The sequence below is a fragment of the Pleurodeles waltl genome, chromosome 11, assembly GCF_031143425.1.
Source record: "Pleurodeles waltl isolate 20211129_DDA chromosome 11, aPleWal1.hap1.20221129, whole genome shotgun sequence".
Taxonomy (NCBI): Eukaryota; Metazoa; Chordata; class Amphibia; order Caudata; family Salamandridae; genus Pleurodeles; species Pleurodeles waltl.
The window spans coordinates 90,991,565-91,013,332 of NC_090450.1; the positions used below are offsets into that span (position 1 = coordinate 90,991,565).

Consider the following 21,768-nt stretch of genomic DNA (forward strand, 5'->3'; position numbering starts at 1 on the left):
CAGCTCAGGCAGCCAGAAGCCTGCACAAATAGTGCGTGTCTAGCTCCTGGATGCCTGACTTGCAAATGAGGAGTGTCTGTCAGGCTGACCTTTCCTCAGCCTCACAGACACTCTTCATGAGGAGCAAAAGGTGCAGGGGTGTTGCTTCTCAGCCCCAAAGGGTGGGCCTCAGCTGATGTCACCCATGTTTTCAACCTTACTCTGCTCAAAAAGGGCAAGAATATCTTGGAAGAGGCTTGAGTGTCGGTCATTGTGAAATGAACAATTACAAGAATGAAGAAGGATGTAAACAAGGAAGGGAGATGCTACCACTACTGAGTTGCAAAAGACTTGCTTACTGAAGGGTGGAGGGAGAAGTAAGAAATAATAAACTTGCTGATGACATCTTATCAAGCTAAAGTGCCTTCCAAGATCAGGAAAGGTACAGGCAGGAAGGAGAGGAATGTTACAAAAAGTTTCCTCCATAGTTCTTCGGGAACAGAAGTAAATACAGAGCATTGGTGCACATTTTGGTTACGTGTGGTGTCAGAATGAGCATGAAAAAACACATCATGGCTGCGTTAGAATCGATGGATATTAGACCTAGTTCCTGCCAAGGTTAGCCAGACAAAGGAAAATACAATTCTGTCAAGTGCAGTATTTTTGATATAGTGCAACAATGTTCCTAATGTTTAGCACATATTTTATTTAATGTGGTTGAATTTAACACACACTTCTCTGAAAATTGTCTGTTGCTTGAGCCAAAGTTACAAGGGTTTGAGTAGACATTCATCCCAGAAATGTGTTCTGACCTAACCAGAGTAAATTTATTGAGTAAGTACAGGTATCCCCTTCCAAATTAGCAGTTTCATTCCTAACAGTTTTTTTTTTTCTATCTTGTGAGCATGCCAATGTTCAGATTTCTAGTTAGAGCACCAAGGGGCCTCATGTAAATTTTGAACATCGGGGAGAGAGTATAGACCTTCTGGGTTCAAAATGTCAGAGTGTCTTGGAAGGGCTTAAGAGAAAAACATTTTACCACTTGTGGTGGACCTTCTGCAAAGTGGTTGGCCACTTTAGGACTGAGCAACTAGGGCCCATGGATATCCTTGTCTTGTATAATCTCTCATGATCCTTTTTGTGGAAACCCACTTGAGGCGCAAAGAAAATCTGAGATCAAGCTCTGCTTTCCCAGGGTTAAACACTAGATAGTCAATCACTTGAAAAGAGTCTGTATTTGTAATGGTTTTATATCCTGACTGGTTTTCACCTAGCAAATTATTTCCTGATATTAAGTTGCTCATTTGAGAGGCAACAGGTTGTCTCAGTAAAGGGAGGCCCAGGAGAGAGAGATACTTTTTGAGATTTGAGTGTTCATCATTGGACTTTTTTGAGAAGACGTGATCAAGGTGCAGCATACAGGCTGGTCGTCTTTAGTTGATTTGGGAAGATTTAAGGTGGAGTCGACAATCTTCAGCCAGCATCAGTTCAGGCTTTGGAAGGCTGATTTAACCAGAGTGGCTGGAATGTGTTCCCCTGCATACACAATAATTTGAGTGAGAGTTTTCTGGAGAGCTTCCTATGAGAGTGGGATAGTCATCCCTACTTTCTGTGTTTTGAAACACCTACAATATTACTAGGTAAGGGTTGTTTAACACCAGCCTGGTGTTATTGATTGATTGCTTAGCATGGTCTTGTCAGTGTTCATTCATTGCAAATATGATGTGAGGGAAAATTTGTTCTGCTATTTGTCTGACTTGCCCGAAATGCTTAATGATTCCTGTTTTTGAAGTGACAGACTTCATCATTAGACCGAGCGCTTGTGCTGTTAGTGTGAGTACTGTTTTCTTTTAGCTAGTGTTCGACCTGTCTAGCCTAGGTTGGTCTTCCCCTAAACTTTTTACCTTCCTTCTCCATTTTTGCTGATCTAATGTCCAACTGCCGTATGCCTCTGAACACTTTACCACCGCTGACAAGTGCTGAAGTGCATGTGCTCACTCCTTAAAACATGGTAACATTGGCTTATCCCCAATTGGCATACTTAATGTACTTTTAAGTCCCTGGTAAAGTGGTACTACATGTGCCCAGGGGCAACAAATTAAATGCTATTAGTGGACCTGATCATGCCACCCACTTAAGTAGTTTCTTTAAACACGTCTTAGGCCTGCCATTGCAGTCTGTGTGTGAAGTTTCTGAACTGCCATTTGAACAGGGCAAAATACACCTTTTGCCAGGCATACATATGTTACCACTAGGGTAGGCCTTGGACAGCCCAGAGGGCAAGGTGCAGTGTATTTAAACAATTGGACATTTACTTTTAAGCTTTACATGTTCTGGTAGTGAAAGCACATAAATTTGAGAGGCCTACTTCTCCTATGGGGTAACATTGGAGTTACTTTATTACATTTAATAAGCTGTAATTTCCAAACGGTAACAGGTGACCAGTTCATCTTAGGTATCCTTGGAATTGTAAGGAAAAATAATTTGTTTGGGTAAAGTCGGAATTTAAATTTAAAAAATGCTATTTTTAGAAAGTTGGCAATTTCCTGCCTTAGCCATTTAGTGACTGTCGCCTGTCTCTGGGTCACCTGACTGGGTGTAGCTGATAGTTGGGGTTTGCGCATTCATCCCAGTCAGTCACATTTAATAGAGAGCTTAGGTGTGCCTGGATGTGCCACCACTGGCATGATTGGAGGCAGAATTGGGCATAGTCCTACTTATACTTGACTAGGCTTTGTCCTGCCTCCATAGGCTGTATGTCTAGAGCCAGGGCAGGGGAGGCAGGAAGCCTGCACACTTCAAGGGGAAACCTCTAGGTGCATCCCCACTTCAGATGAAGGCCCAGGTATCAATATTGTATCTCAGACACCAACTCTTAAACACATTTCTGGACCTGTGGAAGACTCTACCAGGAAGATAGACTACTGTGATGCTGAAAAGACTGCCACTCTGCTGGACTCCTGCCCTGAGGGACTTGCTGCTTGTTGTGCCAACCTACTTGCAACTAAACCCAGGGCCTCCAGAATTTATCCAAGGGTTTGTCTCTTGTAACCAGAACCTGGACTCTGCAACTGTGATTTTTACCCTGCCTAGTGGTGCGACCCCAGTCCTTGACCTTTGGAAGTGGGCCTGAAGATGCTCTGCCAGCCCATCTGTGGATCAAGCAGAACTGACACATCCCCTCTGCTGCGAAGCCCAGACCCTAGCAGAACTGACACATCTCCTCTGCTGCAAGGATTCTCCCAGTACAAGGACTCTGCATCAACCTCGCAGCCCACATCTGAACCACCATTGCACGACACATCCCTGACGCAGGCCCTCGTTTTGCAAAACTCTTGTCAGCGGCAGCTTCAATGACTATGCAAGTTCTTGCATCGCAACTTCACAGCTCCTCGGAACCGACGCATTGCTTCGGCTGCGTGACACATCCTCAACACCAAATTTAGCATTGAAAGCCTTCATCAACCATCTGCGATGATACAGGACCACACATTGCAGCTTCACAGCCCCTCGGAACTTGTGCATCACATCCGCTCCACGATATATCCTCGACAAGAGACCTCACAACGCTCCACAACCACGATTCAAGGTACCCTTGTTCAGCGGGCCTAACTTGGATCCCTGCATATGGCCATGCTCCTTGTGATTTTGTCCCGGTCCAGTGAGACCAGAGGTCCACTGTTGGCACTTTTGCTCTATTTTCATTGAGATCTTTAAACCTACATATCTCTCGTTCAACTGATTGGGTTTTTGTTGTTAGGGTCTTGTTTTAATTACTAAAACCTATTCTATCTTTCTAAGTTGGTGTGGGATACTTTTTGCAGCATGCTTTTATTGTCTTACTGTTTGAGTTGTTGCACAAATACATTTCACATTGCCTCTGAGTTAAGAGGGACTGCTCTGTGCCAATCTACCTTAGGGTTGAGCACAGTTTAATATAGGGTTGTCTTGTGACTTCACTCTGACAAGGATTCTGGTTCCTGCTTGAGTTGGGTTTCACACAACAGTAGCCCAATTTCTTCTAGCAAGTGTCATAATATGCAGTGGGTATTGGTTTGGCACATCATCTTTTTGAGAACCTGAGGGGTTTTCTTGTTTTATTTACATCTGCTGAAAACCACTGATATTAAGTTCTTTTTTTCATTTTTGAATGCATTTCGATGGCTTATCAATGTAATTTCTCACTTTAGAAGGTTGGAAGCCTATTTTAAGTTGCTACATTTCCTTTGTGGTGCAAGGTGAGCAGACGTGAGGATGTCAAACATTTTAGGTGCATACTTCTAATTATGCAGATTTTGGGTTTGGTCATCGTCCCTTGTTAAAGTTAAGTAAGAAGGGGATTTGGAAGTGCTCAGAAAAGTCATCAGCAATGGGATTCTGAATTTGGAGGCTGCCGTTGTTGGCAATCATAGTGCCAGTACGTCTCTTTGATGTAGGCACAATACTCAAAGCACTGGTAGTTACCCCATGGGGTCCCTCATGGCAATTCTGCTACTAGAAGATGTGTCCACCTGCAGCAGGATCCTTGCCCTAACAATCCAACCCAAGGGTAGGTCTAGAAAGATGGCTCAGTTCACCTCAAAATTACCAGACTAAACAATGTGTGCCTTGTTCTCATACACGTGGTGTTAGAAATGGGATCTTTGGTTGGCAGTCAGGTTACCCCCTGTCCAAGCAAGGACCCTCACTCTAGTCAGGATAAAAGAGAATCACCCTCAGCTAACCCCTGCTTACCCCCTTGGTAGCTTGGCACGAGCAGTAGGCTTAACTTCAGAGTGCTTGGTGTAAAGTATTTGTACCAACACACACAGTAACTTAATGAAAACACTACAAAAAATGACACGACATAGGTTTAGAAAAATAGAGAATATTTATCTAAACAAAACAAGATAAAAATGACAAAAATCCACAACACAAGTCAAGTTATTACTAAAAATGCAAAAAGGGTCTTCATGTAATTTTAAACACAACGCTAACGCTGTTAGCGTGAAAATGTACCTTGGGTGCGTCAAAAATAACCCAGCAATGGAGAATGTGCATCAAAAAGGACTTGCAATGCACCCTTTCAGATGTGAGTGACTACTCCTCCCCTGCCTCCTATCACAGATGGCTCATCAGGAAATGCAGACTACACCCCAGCTCCCTTTGTGTCACTGTCTAGCGAGAGGTGCAACCATCCCAACTGTCAAACTGACCCAGACAGGGAATCCACAAACAGGCAGTCACGGAAATGGTTTAAGCAAGAAAATGTCCACTTTCTAAAAGTGGCATTTTCCAACACACAATCTTAAAATCAACTTTACTAAAAGATGTATTTTTTATTTGTGAGCTCAGAAACCCCAAACTCCACATGTCTATCCGCTCCCAAAGGGAATCTACACTTTAATCATATTTAAAGGTAGCCCCCATGTTAACCTATGAGAGGGACAGGCCTTGCAACAGTGAAAAACAAATTTAGCAGTATTTCACTGTCAGGACATATAAAACACATTACTATATGTCCTACCTTACCCATACACTGCACCCTGCCCTTGGGGCTACCTAGGGCCTCCCTTAGGTGTGTCTTACATGTAAGAAAACGGAAGGCTTATGTGGGTACACTTGCCAAGTTGAATTTACAGTTTAAAACTGCACACACAGACACTACAGTGGCAGGCCTGCACCATGTTTACAGAGCTACTAATGTGGGTGGCACAACCAGTGCTGCAGGCCCACTAGTAGCATTTGATTTACAGGCCCTGGGCACCTCTAGTGCACTGTACTAGGGACTTACTAGTAAATCAACTATGCCAGTCATGGAGGAACCAATTACATATACATTTTGTATAGGATCACTTGCACTTTAGCACTGGTTAGCAGTGGTAAAGTGCTCAGAGTAGCACAAACAGAGTCCAGCACACAGAAACAACCTGGGAAACAGAGGCAAAAAGTTAAGGAAGACCATGCCAAGGATGAAAAGTCTAACACATGGAGTCTTGGATTTTAAAAACTGGTACAGACTAAGAACTATAGTTTAAAATGTGATTTGATTAATATGGCTGGGGAGTGGAAATAATCAGAGTGTACGCAAATTGGACAGTTAATGGGTCTATGGGATAATTACTCTGTTCTTCTCAGTTGCAGTATTGGGGCATCATTTCCCTAAAAGCATTGGATAAAATGTCAGAGGGTGCAATTTGTATGATCTAATTTTTCATCAGTGCTGCTTCCTGTCCGTCATCCCCGTGATCTTTTCAAAATGGCTGACGTTCTGCAATACCTGGATAGATTCTTTTAGAACTTAGTTCACGTTGTACTTTCCTCATATGTTTCCTTGAGATCATCTTGTATGTACTGTAAATAGGACATTTTTGCCCCCTGCAACAGAACTATTTAAACTGTCGGATTTGAAATTGGGCTCACTCACTTGCCATTGCATGGTCAAGGGTTCTCCTTGTTTTCTAAATTTCCCAGCCTCTATCACGTCTGTGATCCTATATTTTACACGCTTTTGTCTGCGTGTTGTCAGTGTGGTTTCGGGGTACTACTATTGCTGCAATACACCTTTCCAACTCTGATGGACTCTAGGTCTGCGGATCCAGTAAGGCGGCATCATGTGTGGGGTTCTCACTATGATACCGTTTCAAACTTGTTATACCAAGACAGGGGCTTCACATTTCAAAGACTATTTGTACACCTTCATAGTGCTGCGGTAACGCATTGAACTAAAAGAATACATACAACAAGCAACATTAAGAACTAAATGTCATCCCAAGGCTTCAGTCAGGCAGAAATTCAAAGGTTTTATTCCAATATCATCGCCATATTTTAAAATCCAGTTTGAATTTGGTTCTCATGTTTGATGTGCAACTTTTCTTTGCCCGGATCACACAAGAGAAATGTAATATCCATCTTGGAGTCTTGTATTCTCTGCATGTAGGAAAAACACATCTAAGCAGGGTCCTACAGTAAATAAACTGAATATTCTGGTAGGATGTTGGGACTGCTCTTTGTAGTCTGCATAAACGACTAGCGCTTTGGCCTTTATGTGGTGCCTTTTGCAAATAAGTATTTCCTTTGCTTTGGTTTAATGTTTCATGTTGTATTTGCAAACACTGTACGATTCAACAACTTAGAAACATTTGTTGATGCGCATTATGTATCCTCTATAACCTGTTAGTAAGTACAACTCCCCCTAATGTTTAGGGAGGATATGATGCGATAAGATTGCCAGGTGATGGAGAAACTAGTGCTGTAAGTACATTCCATAAAGAACTTCCAGCTGTCCGTCACACCCCTGCTCCCGCTCCACTGCAGGTCATACATGCCAACATCTCCTCTACCAGCTCTCCCAGCGCTTCTTCCACAAACTCTGGACTTGAGGTATGTGGTCCTTGCATTTCTGCTTTTTGACTAGGGTCAGCCACTTAAGATCATTTGCAATGGTGTAACAAAATCATATACATATAAAATAATCATACCTCCATGTTTGGCATGGCTAAGAAGATATTGGTGATGACAACAAGTAAATATGATGCTCCAGGGCCATAAACAGAGCAATCGCCATCTGTAGGTTGGCGGTATGTCAAACAAAGCTATGTACCGAACCAGGAGTTCTGCCTAGCACTGTAGAGTTAAAAGGTGTATGTTGGGTCACATAATAGTCCTAACTGGGGAAGAGGAAAAAATCCAAGGTAACCTTAGAAAATCCACTAAAAAATCTACTTAAAATCCATAACTTTGGCAAACGATCTTTATTGTATGTTGACCAAAAATAGAGCACTTATCCCTAGTGGTGATCGGTTAATAGACAAAAATAGTTTTGCAGACAAGAAAAAAGGTTGGTTGTGGACGCATTCACCATGGTGCATTGCCAAAAACATATGTACTGTTGTCCCAAATTTCCTGATGTAAATTGGGTTTCTTCAACAGCTGGCCACTAACCGTTTCATTCCGCCCTCTGGGCATTCTCTGTGTTTTCTAGGTGTCTGTCTTTCTCTAGCATTAAATTGCATTTAGGTTCCTGTGTTAATGATTCCTGTTGCACCCCATCTTTATGCTCAGATTCTCCTCTAGTTTAATGTTATTTGTGCTTTATTTGAGGTCTGCTCTAGTTGTTTTACTATGAAATATGTATTCAGGCAAATAAAAACTGATATTGAAATATGGCATATTCAATTGTTGCTGATGCAATGGGCAACGAGGGGAGATCTAGTTAGGTCTCTGGGTATCACTTTTGCCTTGCTTCCTCTTGGAATAGGCAATCTGCTTTCAATCTGTTCTCCTTCTTTCACTTGCCCTAAACTGATGCCATTGCTATTAGTCACTGCTGCGGTTTGCGTTTTCACCTCAAAAATGTAGAAAACCTATTCTAGCCGGGAAACGGGATGTATTTAGAGTACTCCTGTCTCAGGAAGTGCCTCTCTTGTAACCTTGGGCTGATTCAACACAACCAAGATGGCTGCCATTTTTGCCACACTTAACTGGTACAGCTGGTTCAGTCTGCCTCACTGTGATTCTAGGATGAGCAGGCCCATGCTGACTGGTCTCAGGTCCTTTGCAGGTCACTGAAGCTGTGTGTATTCCTCCTACACAGCCAAACACAATAGAGAGATTAGGTGTGCCTGGATGGGCCATCACTGGCAGGTTGGGGGGCATAGCTGGGCACAGCCCTACTAACACCTGAATAGGCTGTATTCTGCTGCCACACAAAGGGAGGCATGACCCCTTTACTTAGTTTAGAGCAGAGCTGGGGAGACACGAAGCCTGTGCACTTCAAGGGGAAAGCTCTAGATGATTCTCCCACTTCAAATTAAGGCCCAAGTATAAATATTGTGCCTTTAGGCAGGGTTTTCAATCCATGTCTAATACTATACTATTGAAGAAAATGCAGCCCTTTCTTAGCTGGAACCTGCCTCACGGTGTTAGACGATTTGGCTCCAATTGCGACAGGGGCTGTTCCTCCTAATACACTACGGGCTAAATAGTATGGATCTTTGGCTACTTGAAATTTCTGTCTAAATGGTGATCAAGACCTGAATCATGTTGTTTTTATTTGTCCAGCCTTGCTGTTATTTCGTTGTAGGTGGTTACACCGTATATGTCTTCAACTTTCCCTAAGTACTGCATCAGAAGTATTGCAGACCCTTTCTGCTCCCCCAAATGATTTGTTTTGCCATAACATTTTTTACTTTTTAAAATGTTCTTTGAGTTTGTATTAATTTAATTATTGACTCACTTTGTAGAAATGGGGAACATAAATTGTACTTGAAGGTTTTGTTTTTCTACTTTACGTTCTCCTTTTACATGTTTGTTTTATGTGGATCTCCATGTGAGTTCCGTATCATAAATAAAAATAAACTTTAAACTATAAATATTGGACCTCAGACACCAACTCTTCAGTGCACTTCTGGGCCTGTAGAAGAATCTACCAGGAAGAAGGACTGCTGTGCTGCTGAAAGAACTGAGTACTCCACTGGGAGATGCCAGTGAGCAACGTATCCTTGTAGCACCCAGCTGGGCTGAGTTACCTCTGGGCCAACTCAATGCGCCTGTCATTCATATTGCTATCTCCATTCCTGAGGGTCCACTCAAATACAAACTCTCTCATTTGCAGTTTGCATTGAGCCGGAGTGTACAGACTATAGTAGGTAATTATAGCGTACCACATATAAATGCCACGGCCAGTGTTCCGCAGATGCCTTCTTTGCCCACTCTGTTCGACTCTCCCCATTCCCAAGGGAATGGCTCACATCCCCACAGAAGTCAGTTCAACCAAGGACTTCTTTGGGGGCTGCATTTGGCACTCCCCACTGTCCTGTTTGGCTAGAGAATGTCAATATCAACACTCCACCACTTACCCCTAAGAGCTGCAGATGCTGTGTTCACACTTGTGGAGAATAATTAGGTCTGCTATCCAAATCACCGGAGCCCTTCCAAAAGCTGAAGAAAATGCAGCCATCTTTGTGGACAGCTGGCTGTGCCGACTACAGAGAGTGCCAAAGATTAGTCACCACCAGACTCCCTCTCCATCACAAGGGATAGTATAATTGACGCCTTTAGTTGACTTGCAAAAAGAATGAATACATACTGTGGGCGGATGAACTCAACAGAACTGTGCATAAGGAAAACGTACAGATGAGAATTGTGGCAGCGGTTGAGTGAGGAAGTTGGCAGTGTTCCATACTTGAACACCTCCTTTTTAGGGTTGAGTCTGGGATAGCATGCGCTAGTGCTTGCGTCTTGCTTGCGAGACAATCTTGTAAACAGAGAAGGGATTGGAACCCACCTGTTGCTTACCATTTGTTGCCGTGTGTGGCACTATTCATCACCTCATAACTGGTCATTGCTGGCATATCATTATTTCCTTTCCTGTCTGTGGAGCAGGGACCAAGCACTGATTGATTCAACTGAATCAGTGTCGTCCGCTGCTCCTGACATGATTTGAAGTACCATTTTGTTCTTTTTAACTTCTAGTGCCCTGCAAAACAGAAGACGTGGGACTGGCAAAAACGGGCCAAGCACGTAAAAAAAAACCTGAACATTTTTATTTTCTATAGTTAACTTTTTTCTGTTTGACAAGTCTTCTTTTGTCACTTTGCACTGATGTTTTCTTTTGTATTTACTCATGCACGCTGTTCTCAAAAGATGATTATCTTGTTTTAAATATTGCAAAGTGACATTGTTTCTTTCTGACGTGTTATTTCCAAAATTATGCCTTAGCAGATAATCGTGCAGTACACCACAATTCACCCCTCTCCAATCCAATCCACTCCACTCTAATCCACCCTATCTCACTCCCACTAATTCATCCAACTCAATCCAATACACCCCAGACCAATCCAATACACCCAGACCAGTCCTGGCCACCTCAGCAAGATACAAACCACTCCTATCCAAACCACTCACCCAAATCCAATCCACCACACTCTAATCCCCCCAACCCACCTCACTCCAATTTGCTCCACTCCAATTCCAAACAATCTGCTCCAATCCAAAACAATCTACCCCACTCCAACCTGAGCCACTTCAGTCCAAAACAATCTGCCCCACTCCAAACCAATTCACCCCAGACCAGTGCACCCCAATCAAATACAAACCACTCCAATGTGGTCAGCGTCTGCTGCCCTCCGCAGCTCCTCTGGCTGCTGCTGCCTCTGCCTTGCCTGGGAACCAAATGCGCTGATACTCTAGCCCCCTACGTCTGACATGGGCCAAGCGCATACCAAAGAAAGCTAGCTGGTTCACCACCAAACTCCAAGAATCCAAACGCACCTGCAGGCCCTTAGAGAAAAAATGGAAGAATAGCCAAACCAGTGAAGACCTCGCCTCCTTCAGAGCCGCAACCGCCATCCACCGCCAACACATCAAGAACGCAAGAAAGAATGCACTTCGGGAACACATCAACTCCTCCACACATAGAACAAAGGAACTTTTCTGAGTCATCAATGAGTTCACAAATCCCCCCCTCCAAAGCCTCCAGCATCCCTGATCGCAAGACCTCTGGGACAAACTTGCCACCTTCTTCCACCGCAAGATCGAGAACATCTACAACAGCTTCCTCCCGGAAAACCAACCCAGCACCAGAACCTATCCACACCAACCTCAGCTGGTCCACACTCACCACAGAGGAAACAGAAAGCATCATGAACAGCATCCACTCTGGAGCCCCCACGGACCCTTTCTGCACCACATCTACGTCAGAGCCATCACATCCATCGCCCCAAGCTCCAGAACATGATAAACTGCTCCATCAACACTGGCACCTTCCCTGAGTACTGGAAACCGCCGAATTACGCCCCCTCCTGAAGAAACCCTCAGCCGACCTATCAGAACTAAAGAACTTCCGGCCCATTTCACTGCTACGCTACCCAGCCAAAGTACTGGAGATAGCCATCAACACACAACTACAAAATTTCATTGAGGTCAACAACTCTCTGGACAGCTCACAGTCTGGGTTCCACAGCAACCACAGCATGGAGACAGCTCTTCTTGCAGCCGCCAACAACATCCGATCACTTCTAGACCGCAGCCACACCGAAGCACGGCCTCGACTTCACAGTGGCCTTCGACACTGTCTCCGAGAGCACACTATGCACCAGACTCCACGACGTAGGAACCCGCAGAACAGCCCTGAAATGGATCCACTCCTTCCTCCCTGGAAATCTCAGATGGTCAGGCGCCCCCCTGCACAGCTAAACCCACATGAGCCAGTTGCAGAGTTCCCCAAGGATCCTCTCTGAGTCCAATTCTTTTCAGCATATACATGACCCCATTCGCAGCCATAGTCATGAATGAACATCGTGTCATACGCCGATGACACATAACACATAATTTCCCTCACAAAAGACCCGGACACGGCCAAAAGGAATTTCCACTCGGGAATGGAAGCTGTCATCACCTGAATGAGAGAAAGCTGCCTCAAGCTTAACTCTGCCAAGACAGAGCTCATCATTTTCAGAAACGCCACCTCAGGATGGGACGACTCCTGGTGGCCACCATCTCTCAGCACCCCACCTTCACCGACTGAGCACACCCACAACCTAGGCATCATCCTGGATTCCTCCTTATCTATGAACCGACAGGTAAACTCAGTCACCTCCTCCTGCTGGCACACCCTCCGCAAACTCTGGAATATTTTCAAATGGATCCCAGCAGACTGCCACTGCGCAGTCACCCACGCCTTAGTCACAAGCATGCTTGACAACGGCAACGCTCTCTACGCCTGCACCATGACGAGAATCATCAAAAAGCTGCAACTCATCCAGAACGCCACCGCCAGACTTGTCCTTAACCTCCCATGCCAAGAATATATCTCCCAGCACCTGAGGACCCTCCACTGGCTCCCGATAGAAAAACGAATCACCTTCAAGCTACTCACCCACATGTACAAAGCCATACACAATGTCGGACTGGCCTATCTGAACCACTGCATCTCCTTCCACACCCCGGCCAGATCCCTCTGCTCCACTCAACTGGCTCTGGCCACTATCCTTCGCATTTGAAAAACCACTGCCGGAGGACCATCATTCACCTACATCGCAGCAAAGAGCTGGAACAACCTGCCCCTATACCTCAGACAAAGCCCATCGCTCACCATCTTCAGGAATAACCTCAAGAAATGGCTCTTCGAAGAGACTCCCCCCTTCGCCCTCTCCCTCTTCCCCCCAGCCTCTTGAGACCCTCACAGCTGTGAGTAGCCATGCTTTACAAAAAACTGATAGATTGATCTACTCCAAACCACTCACCCAAATGCAATCCACCACACTCCAACCCTCCCATCCCACTCCAGTCTGCCCCACTTCAATCCACAACAATCTGCCCCACTCCAATCCAAAACAATCCTCCCCACTCCAACCTGCCCAACTCCAGTCCAAAATATTCTGCCCCACTCCAATCTGCCCACTTCAATCCCCAAAAATCCATCCCACTCCCTTAATCCAATCTGACCCACTCCAATCTGACTCACTCGTATCCACCACACTCCAATCCAAAACAGTCTGCCCCACTCCAACTCACCCAACTCCAATCCAATCCACCTCACCCCAATCCAATCCACCATACTCCAATCCACCCCACTCGATCCCAATTCACCTTAGTCTAATTCAATCTACTCCACTCCAAACCACCACATTCAACCCCACTCTAATCCATCCCACTGTTCACCACAATCCATCCCACTCCAATCCAATCTAGCACACTTTAGTTTAGTCCAGTCCACCCCACCCCGGTCCAATCCACCCCACTCCAATTCAACCCACACCAATCCAACCCACCCCCTCCAATCCACACACCCAAGTCCTATCTCTCCAGTTCAGTCCACCCACCCCCATCCCTCCCACTACAATCCACCACAATCAGGTCCACCTCACTCCATTTTAATCCACCTCTCTTCAATACAATTCCCCCATGCAGTCCATCCAATCCACCCGACTGCACTCCAGTCCAATCCTCCCCACTACCTCAATCCACTCCAACCTACTTCACCCTATTCCACTCCACTCCACTGCACTCTGACACTCCCTGACACTGAACCACTGAACTCTACTTCCCTCTACACAACCCTGTCACTCTACTCCATCAAATCCACTCTCCATCACTCTACTCCCCCACTCTGACACTCCACACCACTAACATTTAGCATGCTGAACAGCAGCCACACTGCTGTACAACATGGCAAAAACACATTGCCAAAGCCAATAGCTCTTGTGCACGCAAGTCCTATTGGCTTTGCCAATGCTTGGTTTCCTGTGTACTACTTATGACACTAGTAAGCATTTGTTTGGATTCGTTTCACTGCTTGGCAGCGCTATGTGGTGCATTCTCATCATGTTATAGTGTGGATTATATAAACGTTTGTGCCTGATTTATAATGTTTACATGTTCTGACCACAGTTGAACTAAGATGCTGAGGATGACGATGGCTGCTATGTAGTAGCATAAAACCGTTTTGCCCCTACTCTCTTTAAAGTGGGCTCAAACATGGCTTCCTAGGGTCTAACAATCATTGTACAGATGCAGTGTACATATGTGACCTAGTGGTCTGATGGGCATTGATTGGTTCCCACCAAAGTTTGTAAGGTTTGTTTTGTAGAAGGATAACAGTATTAAAGATTAAAACAAAAATCGAACTGGCTCTGTAAATTGATGTTCACTGTGAACATTTGCAGTAAGCTGAAGCTTACAATTTTAACACTTTAGTATTCAGTGTTAAGATTACTTCCCTTTTCATACATCTCGGAACCTTTCTTGAAATAAAAACAGTACACAGCTATCAAGATTTCGAAACTGCCATGCACTAAACGCTCAAAAATCAAAACTACTAGTTCCAGAATACAACTTGCTACTGGCTAAAAAGGCAGAACTGGATGAAGGTATCTCTCATGACATGGGGATTCTTGCGATGTGCCCAGGGATGGGTTGCTGCTGTTCTCGCATTACAACATATTTCAGATAGCAGAAAGGGCAATTTTGCGCAGGTGTTAGTTTATCATTGCTCAGTAATCGCAAAAACAGATTCTGACCCTTAATTAACCAATGCACTGATATTTAAAAAAATATGTTATTGTGCAGGCGAAGTAAGACGAACCACTTGCCAATGCTTGTGACGGTAGGATTGGCAAGCACCTGTAATACAGGTATGATGAACTCATGCAAAATGCAAATTATTTTTTTCATATTGTTTTCCCGAAGTCACACTATTTGTTGAGGTAGAGAAGCTGGGATTTAGATTATTATACCTCTAGGTGGGTCTTGTTCTCATGAGAAAAATTATGAGACCTTTCATTTTCCTTTGAAAAAATAAGCGCTGGTCATAAACATGTATTGCTCTTGTAATTAGGATCCAGATGGGTTCAATGCATCATGCCTATTCTAAAGCCGACAGTCTTAAATACGTTTGCTAATCCGCGGTACTTCAAATTTAAAATGGACAAAGATTTTAGGAACAGTTATAGACCCAATAATAAGAAATTTACTATTATATAGTGGGCGATATTGACATTTTCTTTTTTTGTGAAATTTCATGAAGTATACTCACTGTAGCGCAAATGAAAATGAACGTGAAGACATACCTCGTGTTTAAAAGTCACATGAGGTACCAGCACGAGACTGCTTTGTTAAGAAAATATCTCTTGCCTGGAATTTTACTGTTCCCACAATTTTGTGCTCAAGCCAGTCTCCTACAGACAAAAATCTAATAAAATGTTGTGTCTGCAGAATCTTGTGAAAATTACCATAATAGCATAACAAAAAAATGATAATTTTCCAAGATTTCATCTGTGCATCAAATGTTTAGGCTAATATTTTATGCACACATATTCACAGAATTAATACTGGTGGGATTGTAGGTTTGTAAAGTGCTTCTCGTAAGATCCCATCGCAAGGGTTGAATTAAGACATTAACAAGCGTTAGTGTTGGGGCGGAAAATGATTTGTTTCTCAATTGTAAAGTATAGTTAAAATCTTTAAACATAAGTTTGTGAAGAACCAGGATGAATTTGCATTTCCGGCCGTTTCCCACTTTGGAAAGGCACTTAAATATTTGTGACCCACTCAATGGCTGGAGTTAGTGCCTCTCCAGGGTGAGAAAAGGGATGTAATACCACTATGTATAATGCAGGAATGGCTTCCCCTACTGTGAACAGTATTTTTATTGTGGAGTGAAAATTGACATATGCTAATGCACATTTGCGCCTTGCAGTTTTCTAATTAATAAAAATTCCATGTGTAAATTTTGCACATTGCATTTTGTACATTAAAGTACTGGAAGCCTAGAATCAAAGATTTACAGGGCTGCCCTTGGGATTCCTTGTGAACCTCATAAAAGTTGGACACATACTTCAAATATAATGGGAAACCTGTGAGAGTAGACCTCCATCTTCTCAATCATAGCCTTTGTGAGCTGGGCCTGCTAGGACAGTATGAACAGTAAGAATTAATTAAGTACTCCAGGGCATATGAGCATATGTCTGTATATAATTATCTTGGAATTTCAATAAACCCAATAATACCTCTTAGGCAGGATTATAAAGAGGACCTTTCCTTGTAATTTAATTTCAGATTTAAAGTTGGTGATTGCTGAACGTAATCAATTCTAATATTTTAGAAATTGGGTTTCTGTTTGGCAGAGACATGCACCCTGTCCAAGCAGGAACCACACACCTAGTCAGGGTAAGTCAGAAATACACCATAAATGAACCTGTGCTCACCCTCGGGTAGCTTGGCCTAGAGCAGGCAGGCTAAATTAAGAGGGATTATGAAAAGTATTTGTGCAACACTTTAAACAGTAGTACAGTAAAAATAACACACACATAAATGCCACACCTGGTTAGAAAAATTGAGCTTAATATAAAAAATAAGACAAGACCAAAACAACAAAGATCCAATAAGTAGAAGTCGATCGTATGAATTTTTAAATATTAAAGTGCAATAAAGTGCTTAGAAGCATAAAGTGTCAACCAGGGGTATCTGGTCTCACTAGACCAAGTTAAATCCAAAAGTTCAGGCTGACCAAGATGGAGCGTGGGTCGGATACGGCCCCAGACAAGTCCCACTGAAGTTTTACCTTCTCAAGAGTTGAGCGAAGAGTTCCGGAAAGAAGTTCACTGGGAGCAAAAAGAGTGTTGCTGTAGTCTGCGGCATGAAGAGTCAGCTGGGCATCGTGGATGGGCAGACTGGAGCTTCGCAGCTGTGAGAGGTGACATCTGCTGTGTTAGAGACAAACTTGTGTAGTCTTGTGCTGATCCTTCATGCGAGCGGTGAGGTTTACGGTGGCAAAGAGCCCAAACGCTTGATTTCAGGAGCCAAAAACCACTTCCAAAGGCCCAGGACTGAAAAGGCACCTCTTTGGGGTCAGGAGTTGGTTGAAGACAAGCCCAGGAGCTGTAGCAGGTGTGTTGGAGGTCTTTTGTGTCCTAAGACCTTAAAAGTACAGGAGGCAATCCAGCAACCTCCTTGGAGTCACTCTGGTTGTGGGTTGGAGGGATTCAAGTCCAGTCCTTCTCACTACCAGGCAAGAAAGGCAGCAAGTCAGCAGAGCAGAAGTCCACCAGAGTGACAGTCCTTCCAGCAGCACAGTGGTCCTTCTTCCTGGAAGTGTATCTACAGGTCCAGAAATGTACTGAGTTGGTGGTGTCTCAGGTCCAGTTCTTCTACCCAGTGGTGCCTTCGAAGTTGGGGATGCTTCAATAGAAAGGCTTTTGAAGTGCATTGAGTCCCTGCTCTTCCTGCCCTGGCTCCAGACTCACTACAAGGGGTTATGCAGGCCTTTGTGTGGGATCAGGAACAGCCCATTGAGGTATAAGTGTTGGTTTCTCCCTCCCATCCTGCCAAAAATGGCCCATTATTCACATTTAAGCTCCCTTTATGTGTGGCTGTCAGGAGGGCATGCACATGAGCCCGGCTGTCACCCACCCAGACGTGTATTCAGAGACATGCAGAAGTCACCAGATGGTTAAAGTAAGAAAATGCCAACATTCTAAAAGTGGCATTTTCAGAATTACAACATAAAATCTAACTTCACCATAAGTTAGGATTTTAAATTGTGATTCCAGAGACATCAACTTTGGGGGTCCCATTGCTTCCCAATGGGACATTACAAAGATGTAATAAGGTAATCCCAGTATTAATGTATGGAACAGATAGGCCTTGCAGTAGTGAAAACTTAGAGCTTTTCACTACCTGGACATGCAAAACTTAAAAGTACATGTTGAAGTTTTCAAATACACTGCACCCTGCCCTTTGGGCTGTACAGGGCCTACCTTATGGGTGTCTTATATGTATTAAAAAGCAATGTTTGAGCCTGGCAAGAGGGTTACTTTGCCACGTCAATATGGCAGGTTAAAACTGTACATAGAGGCTCTTCAATGGCAGGCCTGAAACGTGTTTTAAAGGGTTACTTAAATGCGTGGCACAATCAGTGCTGCAGGCCCACCAGTAGCATTTAATTTACAGGCCTGGGCACATGTAGTGTATTTTACTAAGGACTTATAATCAAATTAAATAGACCAATTGTGGATAAGTCAATGTTACCATGTTTTAAGTACAGAGCATGCACCTTAGCACTTGCTAGCAGTGGTAAAGTGCACAGAGTCCTAAAGCCAGCAAATACAAAGCCAGAAAAACATGAGGTCAGAAGGCAAAAAAGTCAGGGGAAACCACACCAGGGATGCCATGTTTAACACAATTGAAAGTGTTTTGATGATCACAAAAGGAATATTATGGGTTAAAGTGACCCCTTTAACATTTAAAAAAACAATACAGCTTTTCTGATGCACAAGTTCATGGTCAAAGTTTGCACAGGGAGGATGCCTACATTTTTAACAACATGTTCATTGTGCAGCTAAGAAAGACTGTTTTGGTCTGGTTAATGTATAGTTCTCTCACCTATTTATTTTGCCTGAGGAGGCCTTAGCAAAGAAGCAAACTTTGTAGGTCTGAAAATACAAGGCATGGTAAACTGAAAAAAGTGAATACAATACATTTTAAACTAAATCCTTCATGTGGGTATGACATAGTCAATGTAATATCCCATTGTGTGCATAAAGAATAAGGTGTCAGTGACTAGTTCTATTAAACTGATTGACTGCTGCCTCCATGGACATTCCTATCGAACAAGCTGTGCCCGCTATTATTTAGAGCAGTGAAAAAGCCCACCTTCAACTATCCATCCTTATGATATCCGCAGACAGCCCAGGGTCGTTATTTGAGAAGTTAGCTAAATGATCCAACCAGCCTCATCTGCTCTTTATTTAAAGAAATGATGAAGTGGTAAGAAACAGACAGGCAAGAAATGGATAAAAAACTGAATAGTTATTAAGCTTTATAGCCTGCAATTTAGGGTTATATTGGCTGTTAAACGTATCAAGCCATAGGCTGGATCCTAAAAAGAGGGTGGAGGCCTTTTAACAACCAGTATATCATGACACAGAAGGGCAATAATGTTATTAGTACATTCCACCCACTGAAGATAGAATAACTATCTAAGATAAACAGAGAGAATCAAAAAGCCAAGCATTGAGATGTTGGACAAGGTGGGCCATTACTGGCCATGAGCCACTTCATTATTTTTAATGGAGTTCTCACCAGCCTAATGAACTAAAGCCACTTATTTCTTACCTTGCGTTACTCCTTCCTAATGTTGGTGTGCCAGTGCCTCCTTATGATGTTTTTGTGTTTTTTTTTACTTCTTTTTCATTGGTTATGTGGCAGCATCCAGAAGGCTAGCTTCAAAGCAAGACCATACAAACCTTCTCATACAAACCGTGTAAAATAGGTTGATTGGGGCAGACGCAATACATCACACATAAGTAAACAAAACACAGAACGCACTACAGTGCCATAATAATGATAGTGCTATACAAAACACAAAAACATAGAATGCAATCTCCTTGAATAGTCATCATAAAAAAATAATTTACCGAAACACTCCTTTTGGACACTGACATCCTTTCTTTTGTTCATAATCAAGAAGCATATTTGACCTTTTCACCTAGTTTTCCTGCTGTATATATCTTATGCAGACACAAATCTACCACTCCCTGATATCTTCAATGTAACTTCTACTGATATCTTAACCTTTATTGGACATGCACACAATGTAGATTGGCATACTTCCTTTTCTCTAACACAACACTAAAAATAAAACAAGTGCTGAGAAAGTTAGCCGTGTTGGTTTTTATATAGTGAAAATCCATCTCAGGCTTCAGAGAACCAGTACCACTTGCTTAGGAATGACTCCATTGTGCATGTAAGAGATCAAGTACAGGGAACCGCAAACTAGGCTTTCTTCACACGCACAAGGCAGCAAGCTATAGGTGGGACAGCCCAGCTTCATTCATTACTTTACCAAATATATACTATTATTTCTTTCGAAAAGGTAATGAACTGACTATAAAGAAGATTTGAAATAGAAGTATAATTATCCTGCCCTATGTTGTAGTAACACTTTGTTTTGGTGATGTTGTATCAATGTTGGAATACCATTGTTAGAAATGGGGTTTTTGGTTGGCAGTCAGGTTGCCCTCTGTCCAAGCAAGAACCCCTCACTCTAGTCAGGGTAAGTCACACACAATCCAAAATCAGCCTGTGCTCACCCTCCGGTAGCTTGGCACGAGCAGTCAGGCTTAACTTAGAAGGCAATGTGTAAAGCATTTGTGCAATAAATCATACAACACCATAGCATAACACCACAAAAATACACCACACAGTGTTTAGAAACCCAGATAACTATTATATATTTATCTTCAGGTCAAAACGATCAACGTTGCAATATGAATTTGTAAAGATATCACTGAAAAGTGATATAAAGTGTCTTAAGTCTTTAGAAAGTAAACAAAGTCTCTTTCAAACACAAAGTACCTGGTTTCTGGTGGAAAATCTCCTCAGAGGGCCACAGGAGAAGAGGTACGTGGAAAACTGGTGTGTGCGTCGATTTCTCCTCAGCACACACAGACTTGCGTCGTTATTTTCCACGCGGGGAGTCGTGCGTCGTTTTCCGGCACGCGGACAGTCTCTTTCTGTGGTTCGCGGGGAGTACCAGATGTCCCGGGTCTGTGCGTGGATTTTCCTGCTTGTTTTCCGGCTGCGCGTCGTTCTGCGGGGCTGCGCGTCGAAGTTTCGATCTCACGGCAGGCGTCGCGTCGATTTCTCCTGGGGAGTCGGGCGGCGTTGTCCTTGCGAGGCCGTGCGTCAAAGTTTTGATCTCACGGCAGGCGTCGCGTCGATTTCTCCTGGGAAGTCGGGCGGCGTTGTCCTTGCGAGGCCGTGTGTCAAAGTTTTGATCTCACGGCAGGCGTCGCGTCGATTTCTCCTGCGGAGTCGGGCGGCGTTGTCCTTGCGAGGCCGTGCGTCAAAGTTTCGGTCGTCCCGAAGACGTCGCGTCGATCAGCGTCGGTGTGCGGCGTTTTTCTTGCCGCGGAACAAGCTGTGCGTCGAAAAGTTCGGCGCACGGAGCGTCCAAGAGGAAGAGAGAAGTCTTTTTGGTCCTGAGACTTCAGGGAACAGGAGGCAAGCTCTGTCCAAGCCCTTGGAGAGCACTTTTACAGCCAGACAAGAGTTCAGCAAGGCAGCAGGCCAACAGCAAGGCAGCAGTCCTTTGTAGAAAAGCAGACAGGTGAGTCCTTTGAGCAGCCAGGCAGTTCTTCTTGGCAGGATGTAGTTTCTGGTTCAGGTTTCTTCTCCAGCAAGTGTCTGATGAGGTAGGGCAGAGGCCCTGTTTTATACTAAGTTGTGCCTTTGAAGTGGGGGTGACTTCAAAGAGTGTCTAAGAAATGCACCAAGCCCCCTTTCAGTTCAATCCTGTCTGCCAGA

At 43.8% G+C, this 21,768-nt stretch overlaps 1 protein-coding gene across 2 annotated transcripts in view; it reads left to right on the top strand.

Moving 5' to 3' along the window:
- Positions 1 to 21,768, top strand: part of TMEM44 (transmembrane protein 44) — a 143,614-nt gene that overhangs the window by 97,586 nt on the left and 24,260 nt on the right. The window contains exon 9 of one of the 2 annotated variants that reach the window (XM_069213164.1): positions 7,165 to 7,341. The exons of the other annotated variant lie outside the window; for it this stretch is intronic. Within the exon in view, the coding sequence (XP_069069265.1) occupies positions 7,165 to 7,341 (177 nt within the window). The remainder of the gene's footprint in view (positions 1 to 7,164; positions 7,342 to 21,768) is intronic. 2 annotated transcript variants of the gene reach the window in all.